The sequence below is a fragment of the Syngnathoides biaculeatus genome, chromosome 13, assembly GCF_019802595.1.
Source record: "Syngnathoides biaculeatus isolate LvHL_M chromosome 13, ASM1980259v1, whole genome shotgun sequence".
Taxonomy (NCBI): domain Eukaryota; kingdom Metazoa; phylum Chordata; class Actinopteri; order Syngnathiformes; family Syngnathidae; genus Syngnathoides; species Syngnathoides biaculeatus.
In genome coordinates, this window is record NC_084652.1 from 7,732,090 (window position 1) to 7,757,926 (window position 25,837).

General features: G+C 43.0%; 1 protein-coding gene and 1 pseudogene across 8 annotated transcripts in view; one reads left to right on the plus strand and one right to left on the minus strand.

The window, feature by feature from the left end:
- Positions 1–25,837, plus strand: part of LOC133510523 (receptor-type tyrosine-protein phosphatase mu-like) — a 211,748-nt gene that overhangs the window by 123,252 nt on the left and 62,659 nt on the right. For 5 of the 8 annotated variants that reach the window (XM_061838533.1, XM_061838535.1, XM_061838534.1 and 2 more), the window contains exons 12-16: positions 9,469–9,742; positions 11,833–11,869; positions 13,428–13,502; positions 18,262–18,397; positions 23,034–23,063. In XM_061838533.1, coding sequence (XP_061694517.1) covers positions 9,469–9,742; positions 11,833–11,869; positions 13,428–13,502; positions 18,262–18,397; positions 23,034–23,063 — 552 coding nt within the window. The remainder of the gene's footprint in view (positions 1–9,468; positions 9,743–11,832; positions 11,870–13,427; positions 13,503–18,261; positions 18,398–23,033; positions 23,064–25,837) is intronic. The other 3 variants (XM_061838539.1, XM_061838540.1, XM_061838541.1) reach the window with 1 other exon arrangement.
- On the minus strand, positions 7,285–7,403 carry LOC133511588 (5S ribosomal RNA; annotated as a pseudogene).

The window sequence follows — 25,837 nt, forward strand, 5'->3', positions numbered from 1 at the left end:
TGGAGCTGTTTAATACTCTTTTTAGGAGTCCAGTCAGAAGACCATTACAGTAGTCAAGTCTACTTGAGAAAAAAACATGGATGAGTTTTTGCAAAAATAAAACAAAAATGGAAACATTGTTTTCATTTAAATAATTTAAACATTAACGCATGTACTCTTTTCTATCATTAATAGTTGAAAAAAATTGTAATACATTTGTACGATTTTTAAAATATCAAACAGTTGAAAATCATTTTTGACCCCCATGTTGTTACGGTCATGAAAGCTGTGCTCAGTGTTGACCCTGCTTTAGAGGGGAAACGCAGTTTCTCAAGAAACAGGCTCACCTTCTACTAAAATGGGCCAATTGCGACGGGGCTGGGAAAAGTTGTTGAAAAGTGGAGTCATTGTCACTTCTTGGGTTGTTTTGACAAAAGCATGTTGCAGATGATTTCAATTGCCTGTGAATCGTTTCAAATTGTGTGTGTGTGGGGGGGGGGGGGGTGGGGGGGTGTCATCTGTAATGACTCACATTCACAAATGACCAAAAAGGAAATCAAATCATTGACACAGAAGGATGTGCATGTTGTTGGGGAAAAAGAACTTTAATTCACCTTTAATTCATTTCTGAAATGGAACACTTTAGAAAATCACTTTTAAAGCCCTTTTAGGGAAAGAAGCGTGAGATGGATTCGGTCACTCTTTTTTTTTTTTTCTAGTTTATAGCATCAGAGCAGCAAGAGTATATTTGATTTGATCACGCGGCACGCTGATTGGGTTTGGGAGTTGATGGCGCCTGCGGCCGTTCGGAGATGTTCCGCAGGAAGCCCGCCGGAAGACGACATGATGGCGCCGTGGCGGCCGTCCGTTAAGCATCTGCCGCACTGTCCGAATTACAGTCCTATCAGAGATTATCCGAGGAGAAGCTAATTGCTATCATACAAAAATATATATATATATATATATATACCGCGCAGATTGGGCTGCTAATCCCTGGGAACATTTTTCACCAGAGGGGACACTGTTCCTTTAAGAGGATTAAGACGAATGTCTATCAATAATGTCACTAGAACGTTTGCCCCCTTCGTCGTCGGCCAGAATCCACCCACCCTCGCGTCAAAATAAACGTTTACAAGCTAGCGCGGAAATAAACGATTCGAGATGCCGCCGCTTATCTCCGCCGCCACTAAATCAGACCTCTTTTGCCGGCGTCACCTTTGCCTCCAGCCAGCAGAGATGTTTAATATACACGCCTTTTCTTTTTCTCGCTCTCTTGCAAAGTGTAGTTTGTTTTTTTTTTGCAAATGAGATGCTTGCTTGTTCCCCGTAGCGTCAGATTATCTGCACAGGAGCGTGGCAAGTGATTTGGCACAGTGCTAAAATAAGCAAGCGCCTTTAGGGTAAGAAAATAAGATTTTGATGTATTTTCTCACCACAGATTTTTTTTTTTTTTTTTTTATTGGGGCTTTTCTGCTCAAACACATTTTAATGTTGTTAAAATATATTTTATACATTTTATTCATATTTTACATTCCCAGAGATTTTGGAATCGAAAAAATATAGCATTTTGCAAATAATTTTTCATTTCACATTTTTAGGGTTTGAGCGTCTGCCTCACAGCTCTGAGGACCGGTGTCCAAATCCAGCCCCCGCCCGTGTGCAGTTTGCATGTTCATTAATTGGAGACTCTCAATTGCCCGTAGGTGTGATTGTGAGTGCGAATGGTGGTTTGTTTCTATGTGCCCTGCGATTGGCTGGCAACCAGTTCAGGGTGTACGCCGCCTCCTGCTCGTTAACAGCTGGGATAGGCTCCAGCACTCCCGTGACCCTTGTGAGGATAAGCGCCTCAGACAATGAATGGATGTTCTTTTTAGAAAAGTATTAAATTCATAAACATTCAAATAAACCTTGGATAAGCGGTCAGAAGCTGGATGAATGGATATCCTGTGTGTGTGTGTGTGTGTGTATTTATATATATATATATTCATTTTAATAAATTATATATAAATGATTTTATCGATAAATATTTGATTAATGATTTTTTTTTTTTGTAATTTTTAAAAATATATTTACTTGTGGTAAGCTTGTTTTTATTTGCAAATGCTCTCCAGTATGTACTTCCCCTCGACTGTAGCATCAGACTACCGTAATTCCCAGCCTCCAGAGCGCACCTGGTCATAAGCCTCACCGAGTACATTTGTAAAGGAAATACCATTTGGTACATACATACGCCGCACCTGTGTAAATGCCGCAAGTGCCCACATTGAAACTCGCATTGAAACACGAGATATTTACAAAGACGGTACACAGAAAGAGTTTAATGCCAGTGCTAATGCCAGCGCGCGCTAACGCTTACAGGGCCGCTTAAAATAAAACTTACCGGTAAATATCACTGAGACGCACGAGTAACACAGCAGCAACACACTAGCACAGCGCTAACGCTAGCTCAGCGCTAACAGGGCCGGGAAAAGTCTCACTTCCTCGGCATATATATTCCACAGGTCTTTTTCTTACCTTTTCCGCTCGAGTGCACCCGTGCGCCTGTCAGGAAAAAAATGCACAAATTTTCGGCATCACCGTATAAACCGCAGGGTTGAAAGCGGGTGAAAAAACTTACGGAAGCTACACTTGACTGTGCTAAATGATTTGACACACCCTGAAAATAAGCAATAACTTTTTCTTTTTTTTTTTTGGTTCAGGCAGGCACGTGTTAATAGCTGTGATTAAACGTGATCCAAAAGTCTTTGCACCTTATGTTACAGCGTGAGCTGCACCGATGTCTGGTCCGGAGTCGTTAAGTTTACGGCCGCCTTAAATCATCCCTCGTTAGCATTAGCGCGAGTCAAGACGGTGATGGAGGGGCCGCCGCCCCTGTTATCAGCCCACATGAACAATAAATCTGACTGCCGTGGCCTCTGTCCACTCGAGGGCGAGTCAATCCAGCATAATTGGTCTGCGGAGGAGAAATCTATGATGCCCGGGTGGGAAGAGGCGGTGGGGGTGCTAATTGGTGTCGGCGCATGTTGCGGCGGGACCGCGCCACCTTGTTCCGAACCACTTTTAACAGCTGGGATCAAATCAATCTTTTCATACAGACGGTTTTTAAGATGGCGCTGTTAGTTATTATCTGTGATTAGGTCCTTTTAACCACCCAAAGCGTGAAATCGCTAAAAGGGACAACAGCAACGGTGAATTGAGCAAATGTGAATTCTTGGGGAAGAAAAATAATGCAAGCAATGATTTCATCAATTAGTCATCAAAATGATCAAACTTTCAAGCTATGTTCTGCAGATGTCACGGATACCTGCTTGGAATTGATGAAATCTTCTAAATTCGCCCAAGAGGTGTCCTTCAATCCAAAATGTCCATCATCTTAAGTTTGTGACGTGAAAAGTGGTTAATTTTTTAATTCACCCCCCAATAATAACTGTACTTAGGAACATAGAAATGGGTGAACACGTCAAAGATAACCCACAAGTCTCAAGGGCTTGAAAATAGATCTGATCGGCTTGATGAGTGTCCGCCAAAAATTAGCATTTTATGCTGATTGGCTACCATGTCGTAATCAAAAACGTTTATTCCACAACACCATCACGTATGAATCCAAAAGGTAGTTTCTTCTTAAACTCGGTGGGGGGATAGGCGGGGAGCCAAACAAAACTCTGCGACACTCGTCCGTTCAGCTGCGACTGTGAGAAAATTTGAGTAAGCTTAGCATTCACAGACATAAAGCAGTCGGTGCCCGTTTTGCTGGCAATCACCGAACCAGTTTGTGGACACCAGCCCTGAGGGATGCTCTCAAACTGAAGATGGAGCCCTATTGGTCCTTTTCGGCCTGTGGGACTCCTGAGCCAGTAGATGGGTACCGGCTGGCCAAGTGGAACTCAGCGTCTGTGGTCGCTGAGGCAAAAACCCGGGGGTGCGAGGAGTTTGGTGAGGCCGTGGAGAACAACTTCTAGACTGCTTTGAGAACATTCCGGTCCACCATCCGGCGTCTCAGGAGGGGGAAGCAGTGTGCCATCAATACTGTGTATAGTGGAGATGAGGCGCTGCTGACCTCAAGTCAGGACGCTGTGAATCGGTGGGGAGGATACTTCGAAGACCTCAATTCCACTGGCATGCCTTCCCAAGAAAAAGCAGAGTCTGAGGTCTTCTAGGCGGGCTCTGCGATCTCTAGGGTTGAGGTCACCAATGTGTTTAAAGCTCGTTGATGGCAAGTCCCCGGGGTGGATGAAATTTGCCCAAAGTTCTTAAAGGTTTGTCCGAGTTGACACGCCTCTGCATCATCGCATGGACATCAGGGACAGTGCCTCTGAATTGGCAGACTGGAATGGTGGTCCCCCTTTTCAAGAAAGGGGACCAAAGCATGTGTTCCAACTACAGGCGGATCACACTCGTTGGCCTCCCTGCTAATGTCTATTCAGAGGTGCCGCAAAGGAAGGTTCTGTTGGGAAGTCGAATCTAAGATTCAAAAGGAGCAGTGCAGTTTTTGTCTGCTATTCACCCTCTGCAGGGTCCTCGACGGTGCATTGGAGTTCGCCCAACCAGTCCACGTGTTTTGTGGACTTAGAGAAAGCGTTCAACCGTGTTCCTCATGGAATCTGTTTTTGGGGTGCTTCAGGAGTATGGGGTACCGGATCCCTTGATACAGGCTGTTCGGTTCCCGAGCTTGGTCTCCTTTGCCACCAGTAAATCGGACTTGTTTCCGGTGAAGGTTGGGCTCTGCCAAGGCTTCCCTTTGTCACCGATTCTGTTCAACTTTTATGAACAGAATTTCTAGGTGCAGCTGTGTTGTAGAGCGTGTCCAGTTTGTTGATCTCAGTTTTGCATCTTCCAGCCAGGACCTCCAACTCTCACTGGAGCGGATTTTTCTCCTGACGCCCACGTTGGTCGGGATTGAATTTGGATCATTTATTTCGAATTTACCATTAAATTGAAGGTTTTTGTTGTTTATTTTCAATTACTTTGACATCCATGCGTTTGTATCCTACGCTATGGGCCGGTCCAAGTGAGTCGACTTCTTAACTGTGAGCTGGTGACAAAGGCTCACATTAATCAGACCGCAGCGATTGTTATTATTGAGAATTATGAACAGAATAACTGCTTCCCACCCCACCCTAAATCATCTGGTGAAGTCGTCGTTGCTTCTCCTTGTTAACAAACTGTTGCAAATGTTTACCGTTCTAGCCTGTGAGCCTCCCCGAATCGAACGCACGCAGATGCGGAGCAGCAGGTCGTGATTTGCACATGACACGAGTTCTTAACCCCGGGAGCCTCCTCGCCTTTGGCACTCGCTACTTTGCCGCGGGAAAGGAAAAGCAGCCGTCCCTGCGCTGTATCATTAAATCATGCATGAAGCAGCCCCGTCGTCATATCACACAGAGACACCTCTAGGAGTCTCCTTTTTATTATTTGTGAATTTTTCCCCCCTCCCCCTTCCCCCCCAACCACCACCACTGCAAGCTGCTGATATGCAGAACAGAAAGTACAGATTTAGTCAATCTGCTGTTTTGGGGCTGGGAGGCGGCTGGGTCAAAAAAAGTTTGCAAGGTTTGAATAAAGTGTCAAAATTATGAACATCCATTTTCTTCGCAGCCTACAGCAGAGACTAAAATTAACATTTGACTCGGAGTTGGTGCTAACTTGTCGACCCGCTCTGCCCGTTTCCTCTCCCCCTCGTCACTTTGGCCCCTTCTGTGTATCTGACAGAGACCACTTTGTCCGCTGGGTTGGCTAATTGGAATCGGAGCGGAGACTCGCTCGGACCGGTTTAGAATGCGCGTTGCTAACCCGCCGCGATTATCGACAAGTGGCAGGTCGACGCAGAGACCGCTCGCAGCTGCCTTGTTTGCGCCGAGGTTGTCCTGCGACGGTGGAAATGGGTTTTTGTAAAAAATGTGTTTGCAATACCAAGAGTCTGCTTCATATTTGTAATGTATGAAACAAAATATGTATGTGTGTTATACTTTTTAGTGTGAGTATTCTGAAACATTCTCGCATTGTTTCAATGCCATTTCACATTGTCTCAACATTCTAACTGAGTATTTTTTATATCACAGTTGTTGTGTCCTCAGTCAGAACATTTGGAAATATTGTCAAATTTATTCAACTTGCATTGGGTTTTTCAAAGAAACATTGGACTTTGTGCTTTCTCACCAGGCCTTTCTGCTCATTCTTGTATTAGCAAAAAGCAAAGATGATGGACTCATATCATTGCTCAATGATATGGTATTATATTGTAATTAATACCCTGGCGTCTTCAATGACCACGGGAGACCCGCGTCCATTATCTTGGGGTTTATTATTAAAGAACAAATCACAGCTCCTGTGGGACTTACTGTAGCCATCGTGACAGTTAGCTTGCTTCCTCTTCCAGTCTCTCTCTCTCTCTCTCTCTCCTCTCTCTCTCTCTCTCTCTCTCTCTCTCTCTCTCTCTCTCTCTCTCTCTCTCTCTTTCTCTCTCTCACTGATCTCTCTCTGTCTCTCTCTCTCTCACACTCTCTCTCTCTCGCTCTCTCTCTCCCTCTCTATCTCTCTCGCTCACTCACTCTTGCTCTCTCTCTCTCGCTCTCTCTCTCTCTTGCTCACTCAATCTCTCTCACACTCTCTCTCTCGCTCTCGCTCTGTCTCTCTCCCTCTCTATCTCTATCCCTCTCGCTCATTCACTCTCTCGCTCTCTCTCTCTCTCACACTCTCTCTCTCTCTCTTGCTCTCTCTCTGTCTCCCTCTCTATCTCTCTCGCTCACTCTCTATCTCGCTCACTCGCTCTTTTTTGCACTCTCTCTCTCTCTCTTGCTCTCTATCTCTCTTGCTCACTCACTCTCTCTCTCTCTCGCTCCCCCCCCCCTCAAAATTTCAGAACACACACTCAGTGAGCTTCAAAAAAAGTACACTATTATATATACAAATGTACAAAATTGCATATTTTGGAATGACTACACCTTTTCACACCATTGGGCACTGGTATGTGTATACAATGTTACAATGTTTTCACTTTTCTTTGACCTACTGTGTATACAGATTGTGCTCTCAATTTTTTTTCTCAAAAAAATTGTTACAGTAAAGTACTTGTAAAGTACAGTAATTGGAATTTTATACCCTGCAAAGGGATCACTCAGCATTCTGTCACCTTTTTATTGTAATATTTTTTAAAAAGCCTTTTCAAAAGTTCTTCTTTTCCTTTCGGCTTGTCCCGTTAGGGGTCGCCGCAGCGTGTCATCTTAGATGAACGGATATTTGTTTGGCACAGTTTTACGCCGGATGACCTTCCTGACGCAATCCCTCGTGCATTTAGCCGGGGAGAGAAGCTTACAGCACCTGGCATTCCCAGGCGGTCTCCCATCCAAGTACTAACCAGGGCCAAACCCGCTTAGCTTTCGAGGTCTGACGAGATCGGGGGTTCTCAGGGTAGCGTGGCCATAATATAATAATGACCATTCTATATGGGTAAATTTAATCTAAGATCAAATTTGCAGATCCTTCTAAAATGGTCTCAAAATATGGTGTATTGTTTTTTTTCTGCTTGAACATTCTATATTTTGGAAATTGATTTGATGATCATCCGTTCAATCTTCTATCATAGTTGGCAACTATACAGTATGTCATATTGAGATCCTCAAGCATTCATATCAATGTGTGCAGCTGACCTTGCAAGTTTGAAGCAAACCCACTAAACACGTTAGCTAACGTGCAATCTGATGATCGTGCACACACGTACCGTAGATGATTAATTGTTCCCCGAGGTGGGAACTAGGATGATGAAGCACGCCTTAGCGTGTAGAGCATGCACTCTTAAACCTGACACTTCATCACGAGGGCCCTCACTTGTGCAGCCGTTCGCCTGTTTATCAGCAGCTCGAAATGATGAAATAGTTAATCCCGCCGAGGGAAAGAGGGTAATGCCTCTAATTACAGTCGCGGGGGGTCAAAAGGGTAAAAGCAAACAGCACAAGGAAGCAACTGAACGAGCCCTCGCACCCCATTTTTCATGGCGATTCCACAGCTTGATCGTACAACCTTGATGCCATTTTCAGTCCACATTAGAGGGTATCGGCAGGAACGCTTCACAATTAAACATCGCTTATCTGTCCCGAATATCTGTTTCCAATTAGGGCTCATTTGGGAGGATTCCTTAGTTAAGAGTTCATCAAAGCAGGATCAGAGCACTGGAATTCACCCAAAATGGGTGACTTCCTTTTCAGTTTTGCCCATTGGTCCTTGCAACTTTTTTGTGCATCCTTTTCTCATAGACATGTCCGCCCTATTTTGTCAATTGGTGAAATTTGTAAAACTGTAAGCGGCATTGAGCATACTCTTGTTGTCATAAAATAATGATTATCCAACCTAGATGCCATGCTAAACCCACATTAGAGGGCACAGACAAGAATGTGTTGCAACTTAGCATCGCCCATCTGGCCTAAAAACCTGCTTTCACCACCGCTTCACCGTTTATCCTCACAAGGGTCGCGGGAAGTGCTGGAGCCTATCCCAGCTGTCACCGGGCAGGAGGCGGGGTACACCCAATCACAGGGCACATCGAGACAAACACCCGCAACTCAATTTCAATAGGGGCAATTTAGAGTGTCCAATTAATGTTGCATGTTTTTTGGACGTGGGAAGAAACCAGAGTGCCCGGAGGAATCCCACGCAGGCACGGGGAGAACATGCAAACTCCACACAGGCGGGTCCGGGATTTAATCCAGAATCTCAGAACTGTGAGGCCAATGCTTTACCAGCTGAGTCCACCGTGCCGCCAACCTGCTTTCAATTGTCGGCAATTTTGGCAAAAGCCCTTGTTGTCGTCCATCGACGTATATCACTGCCCTGATATTCGTCCAAAGGAAGGAAATGTCCACCAAATCTTCCTGTTGTTTAGTGAAACGAGTTACCAGGGGTGGAAGCTGTGATAAATGTACCCTCCAAGCGTTTTCGGTGGAGAGTTCTACAGAAAACATGCAGAAAATGGGCAAAGAAAAGCATCCCATGTGATTTTATAGCCAAGTTGAGGAAAATGTGCGCAACTTGCTCTGAAAGGCTGTTTTTCGCTGTAAAAAAATTTACCAACATAAATATTTCCAAAACTAAAGGTTTTTGGTTGGTTCCAAAGTATTGTAATGTTGTGTGGTGGAGAGTTTGACAGAAACCATGCAGTAAATTGGCAAGAAAAGCCTCCTATTTGATATTATAGCCAAGTTGAGGAAAATGTGCGCATTATCACATTTTGACGCTGGCTTGTTTTCGATTTAGGCTGATTTTGGCAGAAATTGCTATTTGCTAACCGTCGAAGTCCATGAGATTCCTAGAATGAGCGCAGAGGGGGGTTTCAAACTAAAATCCCGACTTCCTGTTCTGTTTCAGGTATATGGGTCCATGAGACCTTTTCGGGGGTCCTATTATGATAGATTTGTCCATCAATTTTAGTGTTGATTTGGGAAAACTGGTTTTGCCGGCCATTGTTGTTTTTTATCTCATGTGGCATTGTTTTCGCAGTGCCTATCAAGTGGTGGTGGAGGAGGAGCGTCCAAGACGGACGCGGGGCACAGCTGAGATCCTGCGCTGCTACCCAGTGCCCATCCACTTTCAGAACGCGACCCAGCTCAACTCACAGTACTACTTCGCCGCCCAGTTCCCCACCAGCGGGATCTACGGTTCCCAACCTTTCACGGTGGGCGACAACAAGACCTACAGTGGATACTGGAACGCACCTCTGCTGCCTCAGAAGAGCTACAGCATCTACTACCAGGCTGTCAGCACCGCAAACGGGGTGAGACTTGACAGCGTCTCGGTGGGTAGAAGAAAAATATTGTGACGAAGCAGAAGCAGCACACCGGTAACCGGAATGTAGATGCATAAAATCAATAACCAGGATGTTGAAAGGAAGACCAATAAAGGCAGACATGTTGTGTCAGCAACAAGTATGTTCAAAGTCAGATACATCAACAATAACCAGTAGGTTACAAAAGATGTGACATACACGAACATTTGCAACAATAACCAGTACAGTGGTGCTTTGACCCTATTTGTAAGTGCTTGTAACTCAATTATTGTATGGATTATTATTTTTTTACCATTTATTTTCGCTTTGACTTGCAGGCAAACCCGTGAGATACAGGCGCTACATTGATAGCAAACTGACTTCACAACAAGCAACAGTTTGGCAAATTGCGACCAATTACTGGAAGAAAAAAAAAAAAGTCTTCAAGCTGTTTCTGGCCATTCCCAGTTTGCATTTGTCAAACTAAAAAAGTCTGTTCTGTATTTAAAATCGTCTTAATGTCTGCTACTTAAGTGCTTGCATATTTGAAAAGAGCATCGTCATTTAAGCAGAAAATATTTGAGCATTAATGGTGAAGCATTACAAGTAGATGGATTAAATATGCACAATCTTATATTCTTTTGCCTTTTCAAAACAGCTAATGCAGCTTGCTGAGTCATTTATGAAACTCTGCCTATATATTGCTAATGTACTGCCCCCTTGTTTTAAGTCAGTGAAGGAACGAAACCCATACCGACTGGATTGTGGTCATCTTAATAATACCAAATGGCTTGCATCTAAGGCATTGCGGCGGTTAAGTGTCGCTAGCGTCGCGCGACGGCGGGGCCAGCCTACCGGTCGTACAGGCTCCTACCCCCATCTTCGAGTTGAAGCTATGTGACCCTCACTCCCCTCCCTCCTCGCTAGACGCTCGATAGCAATTTGCAGAGCGCGCGAGCCGCCAGAGCCGAATGAGAATGTGCTGCCGCCAGCCTCCTTGAGCAACGGCGGCACGTCCGTTCCGGGAGGGCAGCGGTAATAACGCGCGAGGCCCTGGTTGAATTCAATTAGCCGGTTGGTACTCCGGAATAGAACACTTAAGCAAACTTTTCCTGCGTGAGTCGCTGGGTGTGGAAGTTACGACGTAAAATCGTGATTTGGGGGTACCAGAAACAGCAGTTTGTAGTGCCGTGTAGAAAGTTAGAAAAAAAACACCACAAGATCAACATGAAATTGGGAGGACATGTTGTGTGGGCACATTCGTTGTGGCTAGTGGCCCCCAAAACTAGCTTAACCGATCAACACCAAATTGGGTGTGAATCATTGGGGGGAATGTGAACAAATCCTGAGGACAAATACATGATATTGAACAGGAGGTCAGCCAGTTTGAAGAATTTTTCATGGGACCAAATTCCTCGATTTGAAGAAAATAATTTCCTCAATGTTAAAAATGAATATATTTTTTTTTTCCCTAATTGCTAATTGCATCAACTCAAAGGCCAAGCCGAACAACACGGGCGGGCATCCACGTGCTCGGATGTGAGCTGAACCTTTGATTACTTGCCACGAAGCGCCAAATTGAAGTAACCACTTTAGTTATCTTTGTAAAGATGGAATGCTTTGCTCTTGGATATTAAAGTGGCAAGTGAGTGTCTACCTCCATCATTGGCCGACCTTTCAGCAGTTAGGCCCACCTCAGGGACACAACATGTCTGTCCTTTGTGTGGCTCACGGCCTGCTTGTTATTGCCTGTGTCCTTTATTCTTTTCAGTACTTGAATGTTTGGAAAACTTCTGTCTCCATTTTAGAGGCCAAAACAATTTTTTTATTTTTTTTTTTTTGTAGGGGGGGAGGGTTAATACATTCAGACACAAGGTCGGTCACGGGTTCTTGCTCACCACCGCCAACCCGCGCGAAAGTTCTTCTCGTTCAAGTCCGTTTCTTTGTTGCAGTCATTCAGTTGCACAAGGTTTATTTGCTACCGGATGAGTTTAAAGTGGGCTGCTCACAATTATTATTGGGATTTGTACACCCAGCTTATATAACAACTTTTTTTTGTCCTGCCTCTTCTCTTCTCTTTTTTTTTTTTTTTTGATCAGGAAACCAAGATCGACTGTGTCAGAGTTGCCACCAAAGGTAACACCCCGAAAGAGTCCGTTTTAGGTTGTGTGTACGCAATTCTAACAAATTAACACATTAACAGAAACACTTGATTTGTCGAGGTTCAACGGCTTTTGTTTTTAGCGTAGTCGACGCTGAGGTGATGATAGTCGAGTCAGCTTCGATTAATCCAGTGGTTCCCAAAGTCAACCCGGGCCCGGACCCCGGTGAGTCGTTCAAAAAGCTCCCGGGGCTCCCCAACCTCAACTTTCGCTAATAATGTAGTGCCGGACACAGCTATGCCAATGTGGTACAAAGAAATACTCAATTTTAGTGGCTCATGTGGTCTTGCTTTTTATTTTTGCACAATAAATCAAAACGTGGTTCAACACTGGAAAGAGCAATTCTCACATCATGATTAGACGATTGAGTTTTTTCGTCTTCACATCTTATAGAGTTGAAAACCCCGCATCACACTTGTACGTAGAAACGAAGGGAACATAGTATTCCACGGCTGATTTGGTGAGTTTTGGGAACAGTTCCAACCCCTCGCACCAAAAGGTGCTGTTTGACTTGCTCTCAAATTGTTGACGGACGGCTTCTGAATGACGGAGTTCGATGAGTTCTTCCTTTCTGTCGTCGTCGTCGTCGTGCATCGTGTCGAGATCGAAGCCAAAAGGGTCTTGAACCCATGATTCCTCTTTTCCAGACAATTCATCAGGTGTAAAATGGTGGTCAAAATGCTGCTGGATTTTTTTGTTCTTTTCTTCAGAAAAATATTTTATTATTACTCTGTCTCAGACATCGTGTCGCGGACCCCCTGGAAAGACGTTTTTCACCCCCTGGGGGTCCGTGGACCCCACTTTGGGAACCACTGGATTAATCGATGGTGGTGTTATTTGTTTGGTTATCTCGCGGTACCCGCCGAGACGTCAATCCCTGTTCATTTGTTATAAGTCATATTTGTCAGAGATCATGAAATATCATTTGCTTTCTTTCTTCGCTGAGGACAGTAGTTCTGTCACCTTTGCTGTTCCGATGCGAGAATTCTGGAAAATCCCATTGTGGACTCCATCTACCTTGGCCAACTCTTGTCTTATAGAATTAAAACCCAATATGGTTATAGTTTTGATAAAGTTCCAAAATACTAATAAAAAAATGAAGTGTTCAAAGCCTTACTACCTGAGCCAAGATGTGGCACATATCAGAAAAAGAGAGATACTATAGAATAGAATAGCAATAGTGTCGATGAAAAAAATCCAAATCAGTCGATTTTCAAACATTTTCAATTCAAGGAAGACTATACATTTATTTGGGACAAAATTGTTCAATCACTTGATCATCAGACTAATTTTGGACTGGAAAAAACATATCCATCAGATTGTCATATATCAGCTTTTTCTTATTGCCTGTTGACTTTCGATAGGTTATATGACATTTATTCCAAATACCTTTGTCCATTTAATGTTACTCATATTGGCAGTCAGCAGTGTTAATTTTAGATAGTGTGGCTTCTCTCTTTTGTGTGTGTGTGTCCTGTCTCTCGTTACCTGCTGCATGGCTTTGTGGATCTACTCACCTTTACCGCACTCAGCCGCCATCCTCGTGACTCAGCTCACAACGCCATACCTCCGAATCGCCCCGGCAGCCGGTGACCACCAGCTCACAGGTCAGAACCGACATGACCATTGCCGCAATATTTTCTATTTCTAACCATTAGCCAGGCATGTTAATGAAAGCGGTAATTTTGGGGAGGGATTCAGTCGCCGAAAACCAGTTCCACTTTAGGTGCGTGAAATTTAGTCGATCATGACAGCGGCAGAGTCTGGAACTGGGGGTGACAGAAATGAAGATGTTGAGGTTCTCGCTCGGAGCGAGCAGGTTGGATAGGATTAGAAATGAGCTCATTAGAGGGACAGCCAAAGTTGGATGTTTTGGAGATAAGATTCGAGAGAGCAGACTTCGATGGTTTGGACATGTCCAGAGGCGAGAGAGTGAGTATGTTGGTGGAAGGGTGCTGAGGATGGAAAGGGTTGATGAATTTTATGAGGGAGGACATGAAGACAGTCGGTGTTAGAGAGGAAGATGCACGAGTTAGGCTGTGGCGACCCATAACGGGACAAGCCTAAAGGAAAAGAAGAAAGAAGAAGATGACTGTGGCAGAATCACAGTCTCTGGTGGCCATGGACACTTTGGCTCCTCAGCTTGTAGACCTATAATAATATTTCATTAGAGCCGAACTAAAACAGAACATATGTGCGTGAATGAGAAAGGTGGAGGGGGAAGAATGAGGCTACAGGGAGAAGAGCTAGCGAGGGTGGACGACTTCAAATATTTAGGGTCAACAATCCATAGAAATGTTGAGTGTGGTAAGGAAGTGAAGAAACGGGTCTAAGCGGGTTGGAACAGCTGGCGAAAGGTGTCTGGTGTTCTATGTGACAGAAGAGTTTCTGCTACGATGAAGGGCAAAGTTTATAAAACAGTGGTGAGGCCGGCCGTGGTGTACAGATTAGAGACGGTGGCACCAAAGAAACAACAGGAAGCCAAACTGGAGGTGGCAGAAATGAAGATGCTGAGGTTCTCGTTCGGAGTGAACAGGTTGGATAGGATTAGAAATGAGCTCATTAGAGGGACAGCCAAAGTTGGATGTTTTGGAGAGAGCAGACTTTGATGGTTTGGAGATGTTCAGCGACAAGAGAGAGTGAGTATATTGGTAGAAGGGTGGTGAGGATGGAGCTGCCAGGCCAAAGAGCGAGAGGAAGATCAAAGAAAAGGTTGATGGATGTTGTGAGGGAGCACTTGAGGACAGTGGGTGTTAGAGAGGAGGATGCAGGAGATGGGCTTAGATGGAAAAAGATGACGCGCTGAGGCGACCACTAACGGGACAAGCCGAAGGAAAAGAAGAAGATTATTTGCTTTTCATGGCATACAAGGTCACCATCCAAACAGTTTTAAGAAATCCTCAAGGGACAGTGAGTTGGACAGGGGACGACGATCTCAGAAAACAGGAGGAGATGGCAACTTGAAGGAGGTCAATGAGAGATAGCGGGGCCTTGAAGGTGCACGTCGGTGTGTTTTAGCGGATGCGGGATCGGACAAGCAGCCAAAGGGGGTTGTAATGGGGTGTGTCTGTGGGAATATGGAGACCAAACGGGAAAGATCTGCAACCGTTCAGCCGGGAAGTGACGAGGCTGTGAACAAGGAAAGCAGCAATGTGGGGTGTGAGTTTTGTCAGTGAAAATATGCAGACCTATTTTAACAGGTTGAGCAAAAAAAAAATACATATATATATATATATATATATATATATATGTATGTTAAATATATTCTATGGCATGGCTCAAAGGACAAAAACAGATGGATGATGTAATACGATTTTAAAGCTTGTTTGGCCTGTGCTATTGAATGTTGGGTGAAGCATGATATGTTTAATCTTTAATGACCATTTGAGGGATTGGCCATGTAAACGATGATTTTAAGTCCCTGACGCCTGTTTTTTTAAGCAACTTGAAATTTTGACATGTTTTTTATAATATGACCAACAAAAACATGTTAGTTGTGGCTAAAAACAAACAGGAAGTCAGCTGTATTGGTTCAAAGCAAGAATTCTGGACATATCTTTGCTATTGGGAAAAGATCAAGGGACACTACTAATAATAAAAAAAAAATTATAAAAAGTGTATATATTCTGAAATAATGATGATCCCGTGTCTCAAATTCCAAATTTACTGAAATATAACAATGCTCTTCTGTTGTATAAATGACAACAGGTGCATACAAAGTTTAACTGCACCGACTCCATCTACTGGCATAAATAGATTACCAAAGATACATTATTTGTCGTAATATGTAAAACATCTTGAACAAATGAACTGAAATTGAATCGTTTCCCACAGCCCATCTAATATTTATTTTTTTTCAAACGTTTTACAAAATACTAAATATGTGAACATTTGGAGAATTCATGCATAAGTGGCTAAAAGCTAAACAGCCGACACGCCACCGTGGTGAGGACCGCCGACGTGATTAAAGCTTTCGCAGCGTAGATAAATGTCGGCAACTCTGCATTGTCCTCTCGGAGACTTCCCGACCCGAGCTCGAAGCCGGATAAGTTCACCCTCACTTAATCACATTTGCGGCTCGAACGCTCTGGGCTCGATATACAAAAGATGCAGGGCGGAGAAGATAAAAACCCGAGAAGATACTTTTTTTTTTTTTTTTTTAAACGCCTGAAATAACCAAAACGCTACGCATCTGCTAGTGTGTAGATATAGCCAAGGTGTAATAGTGGGGAATAGAGTTTTGGGGCGATAAGAAGTGTCCTGCGCCTAAACATCTGCGTCGCTAAATATAGAATGGCGAATTACCACGTCAGGCAAATGCGAAGCTATGTTGTCTCCCTATCAGGAGAAAAAGGAGCACATTCATCCCAGTGAGATATTGTTCTCGCTCTGGTGGGCCCCGATCAAGATTCCCCCCACCCACCATTCCATTGCCCAGACTGACACGGTAGCAATCAGTCGCGAACTGATGGAGCTGATGCCACATTTCACCGCTTTTTTTTTCCCCTAACTTCACCACGACTGTGTGACAAATCCGCACTTTGAACTCGTCAGGAAAGAGGAAGAGGCTCGTCTGTATTCCCGTCTCAACCACCCCCCCCCCCCCCCCGGCGGGATTGAGATTCTCCGAGCGATTCGCACGGCTAGCGGGGAGCCGGCAGAATTTTAACAAGATCTGCTTTTTATTTATTACCTCGACCGAGGAGGGTCTGTTCCTGTTTCTTCGTCCAACATGAGTAGACCCTCCAGAAAGTCTCGAAACCCAAGCCAGAAAAGACACAGTCTGGCATTTTGGTTCAAAGTGGCCATTTTATGCTCATTTTAGCTATTCCTGTCGAGCTGTCAAGGACGCACGCATCCGAGAGATTTGAACCGTGTATATGAGACAAATGGCCGACGGTAATATTCAAAGCATCTTTGACCACGGCGAAGCCATCTAGCGTGGTTGGATCATGGCGGCCGAGTTTGACAATCATGTTGCTGATCACTGTTTTGTAGCGTTAATTAATATCGTTATGTCAAAGTAAATTGATAAAAAATTAGGATGGAGAATAATTATGAATGCATCAAAACTGGAGAAATCCTCTATGCTCTTTCCAGGTTATTGTATTAATATGCAAAATGTGGATGCATCTTCCAAATAAACCCAAAATATTCCTCTGACAGAACTGTGCTAGCCCTATTATATATTACTGTAATTTCTGGCCTACGAGCAGTGATTTTTTTTTTTTTTTCCCATGCTTTCCACCCTGCGGTGTATGCGGGGATGCGGCTAATTTGTGCATTTTTTTCGAACGGGCACAAGGGAGCAGTCGAGCAGAAAATGTAACAATGAGACCAGTGGAATATATGTGCCGAGGAAGTGACTTTTACCGGCCCTGTTAGTGCTGCGCTTGCGTTAGCGCTGTGCTAGCGTGTTGCTGCTGTGTTACTGCCGTGCCTCAGTGATATTTACCGGTAAGTTTTATTTTAACCAGCCCCGTCAGTGCGAGCTTTAGCGCGGCACTGGCATTAGCGCCGCACTGGCGTTTAAACTCTTTCTGTGTATCGTCTTTGTAAATATCTTGCGTTTCAATGTTGGTTGCAGTGTGGGCACTTGCGGCTTTTACACAACTGCGGCCTATGTATGTACCAAATGGTATTTCCTTTACAAATGTACTTGTTGAGCCTTGTTACCAGGTGCGCTCTGTAGGCCGAGAAATACGGTAAGTAACTAAATCTAATAAAACTATTATTAGCAACCCGATTTGGGTTCACGAGTTACAGTAAGGGAACAAAGTGCAAAACAAGACATTTAATTACATTTTAAACTAAACAAAAAATACAAACTGCTAGCAGTACTGTAAATCAAACCTAATCAAACTAAATGTGTGAAATAAGATCAAAACAAAATGTGTAATGATTTTTAGCAGCTTGAATCATTCCTTTTTTAGGAAAATACAGCATCACACTGCAAGCCAAAAAATGAAAGACTCAAATAAATATGTATTTGTAATAATAATAAAATATATAATATAATATAATATAGTAATGAAATATGTATACCATGAAAAAAAGACACTAAATATTTACCAACATATCACTTAAATCTTTTCTTGTTAGGAAAGTGCAGCATCAAATTCCAAACTTTGACTTCTGCAATAATGCTTAAATAGGCAAAACAATGACGCAATAGATTTTTATTTATTTTTTTTTTTGGGGGGGGGTATAGAATCCCACATACTGTAATAGCTTAATTCTTATATTTTTAGAAAAGGTGAACATAATAGTTTGTCTTCTTTTTGGGAAACAAGTGCAGTCGAAAGTGCTCGAATTACGTTCTTTATTGATTACTATTAATTGAGCAAAATTCTGTCCATTCAACAGGTGCCGCCACCCATAAGCCCGACGCCGTTGAGCCGGAGAAGCAGACGGACCACACGGTGAAGATCGCCGGGGTCATCGCCGGCATCCTGCTCTTCGTCATCATCTTTCTCGGCGTGGTGCTCCTCATGAAAAAGAGGTGAGCTGTCAGTTCTTTGTGTCCCGCTTTCCGTGCTGTTGTTGTGAATAATTCAGTCCAGCGGTCACGCCCCCAATTGGGGCAATATCAATCCCTTGACGCCGCGCCCTCCGACAAAATGCCGTCGGGGGAGCTCGCGAAACCGCGCGAAGGAGATAAGCCGTCAAGAAATATTCTAATATTCTGGAAGTGTATGAATGCGTCGCTAAAGGCTATGTTTACATAAGGCCCCTCTCCTCATGCAGCTGCAGTAATAAGAAGCGAAGCTCTGCAAATATCAAGCATCCCTTTCCTCCACAGTGACTGTTTATACTTTTTTTTTTTTTTTTTTAAATATTTCAATTCTGTTGCTGTGTGAGACGTCACGTTGCGCGAGAACAGAAAATTCTTTCATGCGCTTTATAACAGTTTATCCAAGGGCGTCACAAGATGTGACGGATTTGGTGGGTCGGCGGGTTGAGAAAATACAATCCTCAACCCCTGGTGGAGGGAGGGGGGGCGTAATTGGTTTAGGGGGTCTGAGACATACAAATTTTGGAATAGCCACAAACAATCCAATCAATTTTGGGGAATTTAAGCAGAAGTTTCAGGGGAGCTTCAGCCAGTTTATCCGTTCAACGTACAACTGCGTGGAAATGTTTCTCATAACAGGTTGCATAAAACAAGACTCGAGAATCCGTGCCCAAAACTGAACAGGAAGTCAGTTATGTTGCTTTGAAACAAACATTTTGGGGGCATTTCAGGACTCGTGCCAGGGCAAACTCTTATTAGGGAATTCCTCCAAATGAGCCCCTATTGGAAGCGGGTATAGAGCTCGTGCACCTACGTCATCAAATCACGTCACTGGCCAGAAGTGCCGGTCAAACAAACCATTCTTCAATGCTAAGTCAGTTGGAGACGACACGGAAATACGTCTTGTAGCACGACGCCCAGAGTCTTGCCCGATACCGTCAGACATTTAGAAGGTGAAAATAAACGACGGTACGTGGAAAAATTTGATAAACTCGCCATAGAGAACCCGTATTTAATGCCGAAGTCAATGTTTTCGCCGATAAGAAATTTGACTGTTAATTGACGGTTTTGACGGCTCGTAAACGCGGAAGCGTGTTCGGTGAAACATTAACCCTCTGTGGACCAAATAAAATTTTGCAGAGAGAAAAATCTTTCAAAAAATGATACTTAAAATTTTCGATTCAATATAAACCTGTTGCAAATTTGCAACCTCTGCCCAGATTAACCTTTGCCGGAATCCATCGATCTTTTCAGCTAGAATTCAATACAAATACCAATATTTAAATAAATGACCTTTTAACTATGATTGGGGAAAGAAAAAAAAAGAGGACAAGCGAGTCGGCTCCCCCGTTGCGTTTCCCAAGAAGTACTTATAATGCCAAGTTGGCTCATTTGAGAAAAATGCGGTAAAAAAAATAAGATGGCGTCGGCTCCTCTGTACGCAAAGCGTGTTGCGGCCACACGTTAACCTACGTAAACCTCTCTGTGACCGACAATTTTTTTTCTTTTTTTAAATAATGCATATTAAAAAAAAAAAAAGTCTGTCGGGGAGAGGTTTACCGATTTTTAATGTGTGACCGCAACACGCTTCTGTGTACGTTGGAGATGACTCAGTCGGGTTTTTTTTTTCTTTTTTTTTAAACGCATTCTTCTCAAATGAGCCAACTTGGCATTATAAATACATCTTGGGAATTTGAGATTGAGGGGAACAATTCCTACCTGAAGTGAAGTGATCGCTCCACAGTCTTGTATTTGGTTGAGTACCATTCATCACGTTTAATTAAGGAAATCCATTGATATTTTCTGGTATTTTCAGCTGGTATTCCATAAAATTACCTCGAATATCATTCTCATCTGTTGTAACAACCAACAGCACAAACATGTCTCGGGTATTGTAAATCTTCTCCTCCGATTCAATGTCCCCCACACTGTCGAGAAACTCTTTTTGACCGGAAATATGGCGCCATGGAAATGGTGACGTCACGTGCACGAGCTCTATAATAGACAGATGGGGAAAAGTAAAGTGAACTTGCTGTATTACTTCTCTATTCTAATAATTCAGAGAGACACGATTCTTTCCTGTCCTTTCATTCTTATCGTTATTCTCGTGAGCTAAATGTGTTGAGATACAGGGTACGGGTGGTAAAAACTGTTTATTGATTTGTGTTTTGTCGCCCGCTAATAAAGAGTTTTCATTTCTCCCCGCGAATCCCCACCGGAGCAGTAATTGTTTTCACTCGGAGTCAATCAAAACCGAGGCCGGAGAATTTACCGCAAATGAGTCGGGCCGACCGGGGGTGTCGGGTTGGGCCGGTGGAAGTCGCGTGCGCGGACATACGAGCGCCTCGTTAAGGTCCAACCTGCGAGGTCAGATGTGGACCTTCTTTTGTGTTATTAATGATAATATGTGTATTACATTTCCATTTTTATCAGGAGTAAAAGAAATGGGTATGAAATAACATAACGCTTATAATAAAATACACTGCAAAAACAATCTTACCAATTTTACCAGTTTATTTCTACTGACAACATCTCGCTGTGGTTATTTTAAAACTTGTCTTCTTTTAAGATACAAGCTATTATTTTTGGAATCAAGTACTTATATTACTTCCACAGTGGGATAACAATTTTTGGGATAAAATGTCCAATTTTTAAAAAAACATTTTTTTAACTTGTTTTGAGAACCTTTTTTTGTCGAGTGTACTAATTCTAAAGCCAACATGCAGGTTTTGTACAACAGTTCCAATACTAAATACTTTATTATGAAAGCTGTTTTTTATTTTGTCGGACAGAGATGTTTATGGGATGAAATGCAATTTTTGTTTACATCATGACAGGTGTTATTATGGTTTCCAAACCATAACTCGTTAGAAGGCCATTCCTAATCTAAAGCGGGTGTACTTCATTTGAAAAGGTTCTGGCGGCCATCGGACATACAGTGGAGAAAATAAGTATTTGAACACCCTCCTATATTGCAAGTTGTCCCACTTACAAATCATGGAGGGGTCTGAAATTTTCATCATAGGTGCATGTCCACTGTGAGAGAGATCTAAAAAGAAAAATCCAGAAATTACGTATTATTTTTTTTAACGGTTTATTTGTGTGATACATCTTCAAATAAGTATTTGAACACCTGAGAAAATCATTGTTAATATTTGTTACAGTTGCCTTTGTTTGCAATTACAAAGGTCAAACATTTCCTGTAGTTGTTCACCAGGTTTGCACGCACTGCAGGAGCGATTTTGGCCCACTCCTCCACACAGATCTTCACTAGATCAGGCAGGTTTCTGGGCTTTCGCTGAGAAACACGGAGTTTCAGCTCCCTCCAAAGATTTTCTATTGGGTTTAGGTCTGGACACTGGCTAGGTCACGCCAGAACCTTGATATGCTTCTTACGTAGCCACTCCTTGGTTTTCCTGGCTGTGCGCTTCGGGTCATTGTCATGTTGAAAGACCCAGCCACGACCCATCTTCAATGCTCTGACTGAGGGAAAGAGGTCGTTCCCCAAAATCTCACAATACATGGCCACGTTCATCCTCTCCTTAATATACAGTGCAGTCGTCCTGTCCCATGTGGAGAAAAACAACCCCAAAGCATGATGTTACCACCCCCATGCTTCACAGCATGGATAGTGTTCTTGGGATGGGACTCATTATTCATCTTCCTCCAAACACTTAGTGGAATTATGACCAAAAAGTTCCATCTTTCTCTCTCACAGTGGAGATGCACCTACAATGAAAATTTCAGACCCCTCCGTGATTTCTAAGTGGGAGAACGTGCAATATAGCAGGGTGTTCAAATACTTATTTTCTTCACTGTACGTGTCAAAAACATGGTTATACATCAGTACTATAACTAGCTGTAACTCGGTAGGCATCACCTGTACTGTTGATGAAGCACAGCAACAGTAACAATCCTGGTGGCTACTTTAAAACAGTGTTTCAAATATTTGAATAGAGGAACAATCATGAATTTTCACATTTAATCGATCTAGGAAACTAAGTTGACCGTCCATCCTTAGTCTAAAGCGGATGTATGTGTTTTAAAGAACAATTGTTGCACGCCAACAGAGCAAGTTGTTAAAAAAGAAATTGAAAAAAAAAAACGTGTTAATTTTCCCGTTTAATTGCGCAAGGACATCCGGCCCACCACCTATCCTTTGTTAAACGAGAGGACAAATGTTTCTGAAGGATGTTCATTGTTCCACTAATTCAATTTATCAAGAAAATCTCGTTAAACCCGCATCCCCAATGAAAAGCAGTCATCTTTTCAAGGACAGGTTTTCGTGACCAGTCGAGCTAATTGTTTCAAACGTGGCTTTCGAAAACTGTTCAGTTTTACGGCCTCCACGCGGGAGAACACGGTTTCTGGTGAACCTCATTGCAATCACCTCACAAAGTCAAGCCTCCACGCGTTGCCACCATGTCTTGATTTTGTTCTTTTTTTAAAATTCCAAAAACATTAATATATTTTTACTTTTTCTTTCCATTCCATCCCCGTCCTCTTTCCCCCTTCTCTCCTCGTGCTCCACTGCTTAAAAAAAAACTACCACCACCACCGTCACCGTCACCACCACCACCACCACCGTCACCACCACCACCACCACCACCACCCCACTCGGCAGAAGAACCGTTCACTCCTACACTTACTACCTGTAAGTAACCAAACTCTGCGCCCATGTTCGTCTCCATGCTTTCTCTCTGAACCGCATGCAAACACACCCACCAGCCTACTTACCTCACCTCCATATACACGCCACGTTTGCAGGATTAGCTTCTTGAGCACGTCTCACATATTTAGCATGCAGTTGTTCTCCCCCCCCCCCCACGTCATCCTCCCACATTTTTTATCTCATGCTTTTTGTTTGGCTTACCTGATTTCATTTTTTTTCCTCTCCCCGGCATGCTTTCGGCTTACCACACGTGTAAACCATGAGGTTATTATTCAAGTTCCCCATTCAAATATCGCTAACACGCACAAAACAATGAAACAAAAAATAATAAAAAAAAAAATAGCCATGAATAGCGAGGAGGCTCACATTGTGCTGCGTAGCATCTTTGTAAGATAATCTGCGTTGATCGCTGGGACGGCACGGCGGCTGCCTCACTTCAAAGGACATCCCATAATGTACCTGCAGATAATGCCGGTGCGCTCAACACTCAGCATATCGTTCACGTCTGCAAAAAAAAAATAATGTCATAATAACACACATTTACTGACAAAAAGATTCTTATTTGTGTTAAGATGTTATGTTATTGTGTTATGTTATTAAGATGTTATGTAAATTAGACAATCCGAACGCATTCTTTACTGTACAGGACACTTGGCATCAAGGAGATTGATTGACACCAAATGTGGGTTGTCCCTGAGCGAATCAAGATGTAGAATACATTGCACGTTCATACGCTATTAATTTATTATTTTTTTTAAAGGCTACCTATACACTGTAAAAAAAAACACACACACACACACAAAATCTCTGTAACAGCGAGGCCGTGTAAAGAGAACCGCGTTTTATACAGCATAAAAAAAAAATAAAAGTTTACTTTATACCTATGTATAATGCTCTCTATTGACTTTTGCATTTTTGAGGGGGAAAAATGTTTAGTATTATACACAAATTACCTTAATCCAAACTTGATATGGAGTTCCTACTGCAGGCGTGTTTTGCGCTTATGCTAGCAATCAGATCACTTGGTATATAGTGGCCTTATTCGGTGGACAGTCAGGTTTATTCAATGAAATGCAAACTCTTCGCCTTGCGACAGTTGTTCTCATCCATGTTTTAACACTCAATGAATAATTAGTTATAGGTGCTCCTGTGGCGCGTCTTTCCTTAACACAAGCAGTCACCTGTATGATTGATGAAGCCTGTGAATGCTGATGTGCGTGCATCAAAGTGCCATCGCCAAAATATGCACTTCTGCCACCACCGCCAGGAGTGGCAACCAACTGAAGTCACTCGGCATGCTCGTTAGGCATGCGCTTACATGTGCCGTCAAAAGCGTCGCTTTTTAATCAGCAGCCTGGCTGCCCGGTGCACAGGGGGTATTGGCGTGCTGGCATGGTGGAATCGCGTTCAAGGACTCCCGAGGTCCCGTGAGGGTGTGAATGAACCATCAAACAGCAGCCAACGAGAGTGTCCTAAACCTCATCTGAATGTATGGATTCATTTAGATGATTTCATTATAATATAAGAAATCAAAGTCTGTGTACAAGGCCGAAATGGGATGCTAATGCGAACGGCTAGTTCCAGTTCAAGTTTCCAATAGCGCTCGACATTTGCATGTAGATGTGACAAGAATGCAATAATGCGGTGAAATATTGGAAAACAACAATGCAATAATATTAGCTAGTTTAAGTTAAGTTCAACTTGGCACGTGATGTCATCCTGAAACGAGCAACTAGTCCAGGCTCGGTCTCTTCTATCTCTTCTGTGTATCTATCATAAGTGCAGTCAAAAATGGACAACAAAAAAAAAAAATCTTGACAAAAATGGTAGCAAATGAAACAAGTGGAAGTCAATATGGCTCTAACACGAGCAACAAATTCCATTTTTAGTTCATGGGTGAGTAGCTGTCTTCAGAATATATGAAGAATAAGTCAAAAATGTGCTAGCATAAGCTTGTGACATGAAGCTCAGACATAATGCTAACAGTAGCGGCTAATTCAACCTAACACTTCTTTGGATCAGGGTGTAATCATTTAAAATTCCAGGTGGCTAACGTAGAATACATTTATTAAAAACGGTGAAACCTAAGAAACTGTTCTAATACGTGATTGGCCGGTGAAGAGAAGCTCAAATCTGATGCTAACCACTTGTGGTTCGTTCAAACTAGTGCCTTTCTGTGGAGAGAATAACTGCATCTACAATTTCAGTGGTTGCTTTACAAATTTGCAAAATATAGGAGATTAAAAAGGTTACTAAATTTTGTGAAACATTTGCACTTGAATAATATAATGCCTGTAGTTTCCATGTTGCTATTCTAACGGGAGGTGCTATAAAAATGGCAAGATGTAGGAAACTAAATATGGTATTTGCAAATTGGAGAAATGTAGTTCTAAAACTAGTCACTAAGACATGTTAGTCCTCTTCTGTGAAAGTTAACAACAGTACTTTCTCGTAACGTCTTTATAAGAAGTGAAACCAAAATGATCGGAAATTTTAATGCAATTGATGTTGCTTCTATTATCTGCGTTTACAACAACAACTAAAATAGTAGTTTATTGCACGGCAAACCAAAAACTCTACAACCAAAGCAGCAAATTGGAGCCTTAGTGGGATGCTAACGCTAGTGGCTGGTCCAAGCTCGTCCCCTTGCTTACTTTTTATAGCACTCGTATATAACCATGTCATAAATAATGGGTGGATGCGCTGTCGAGAGGCAGGAGGTACGCTAAACGCGGTGTGTGTGTGTGTGTGTGAAA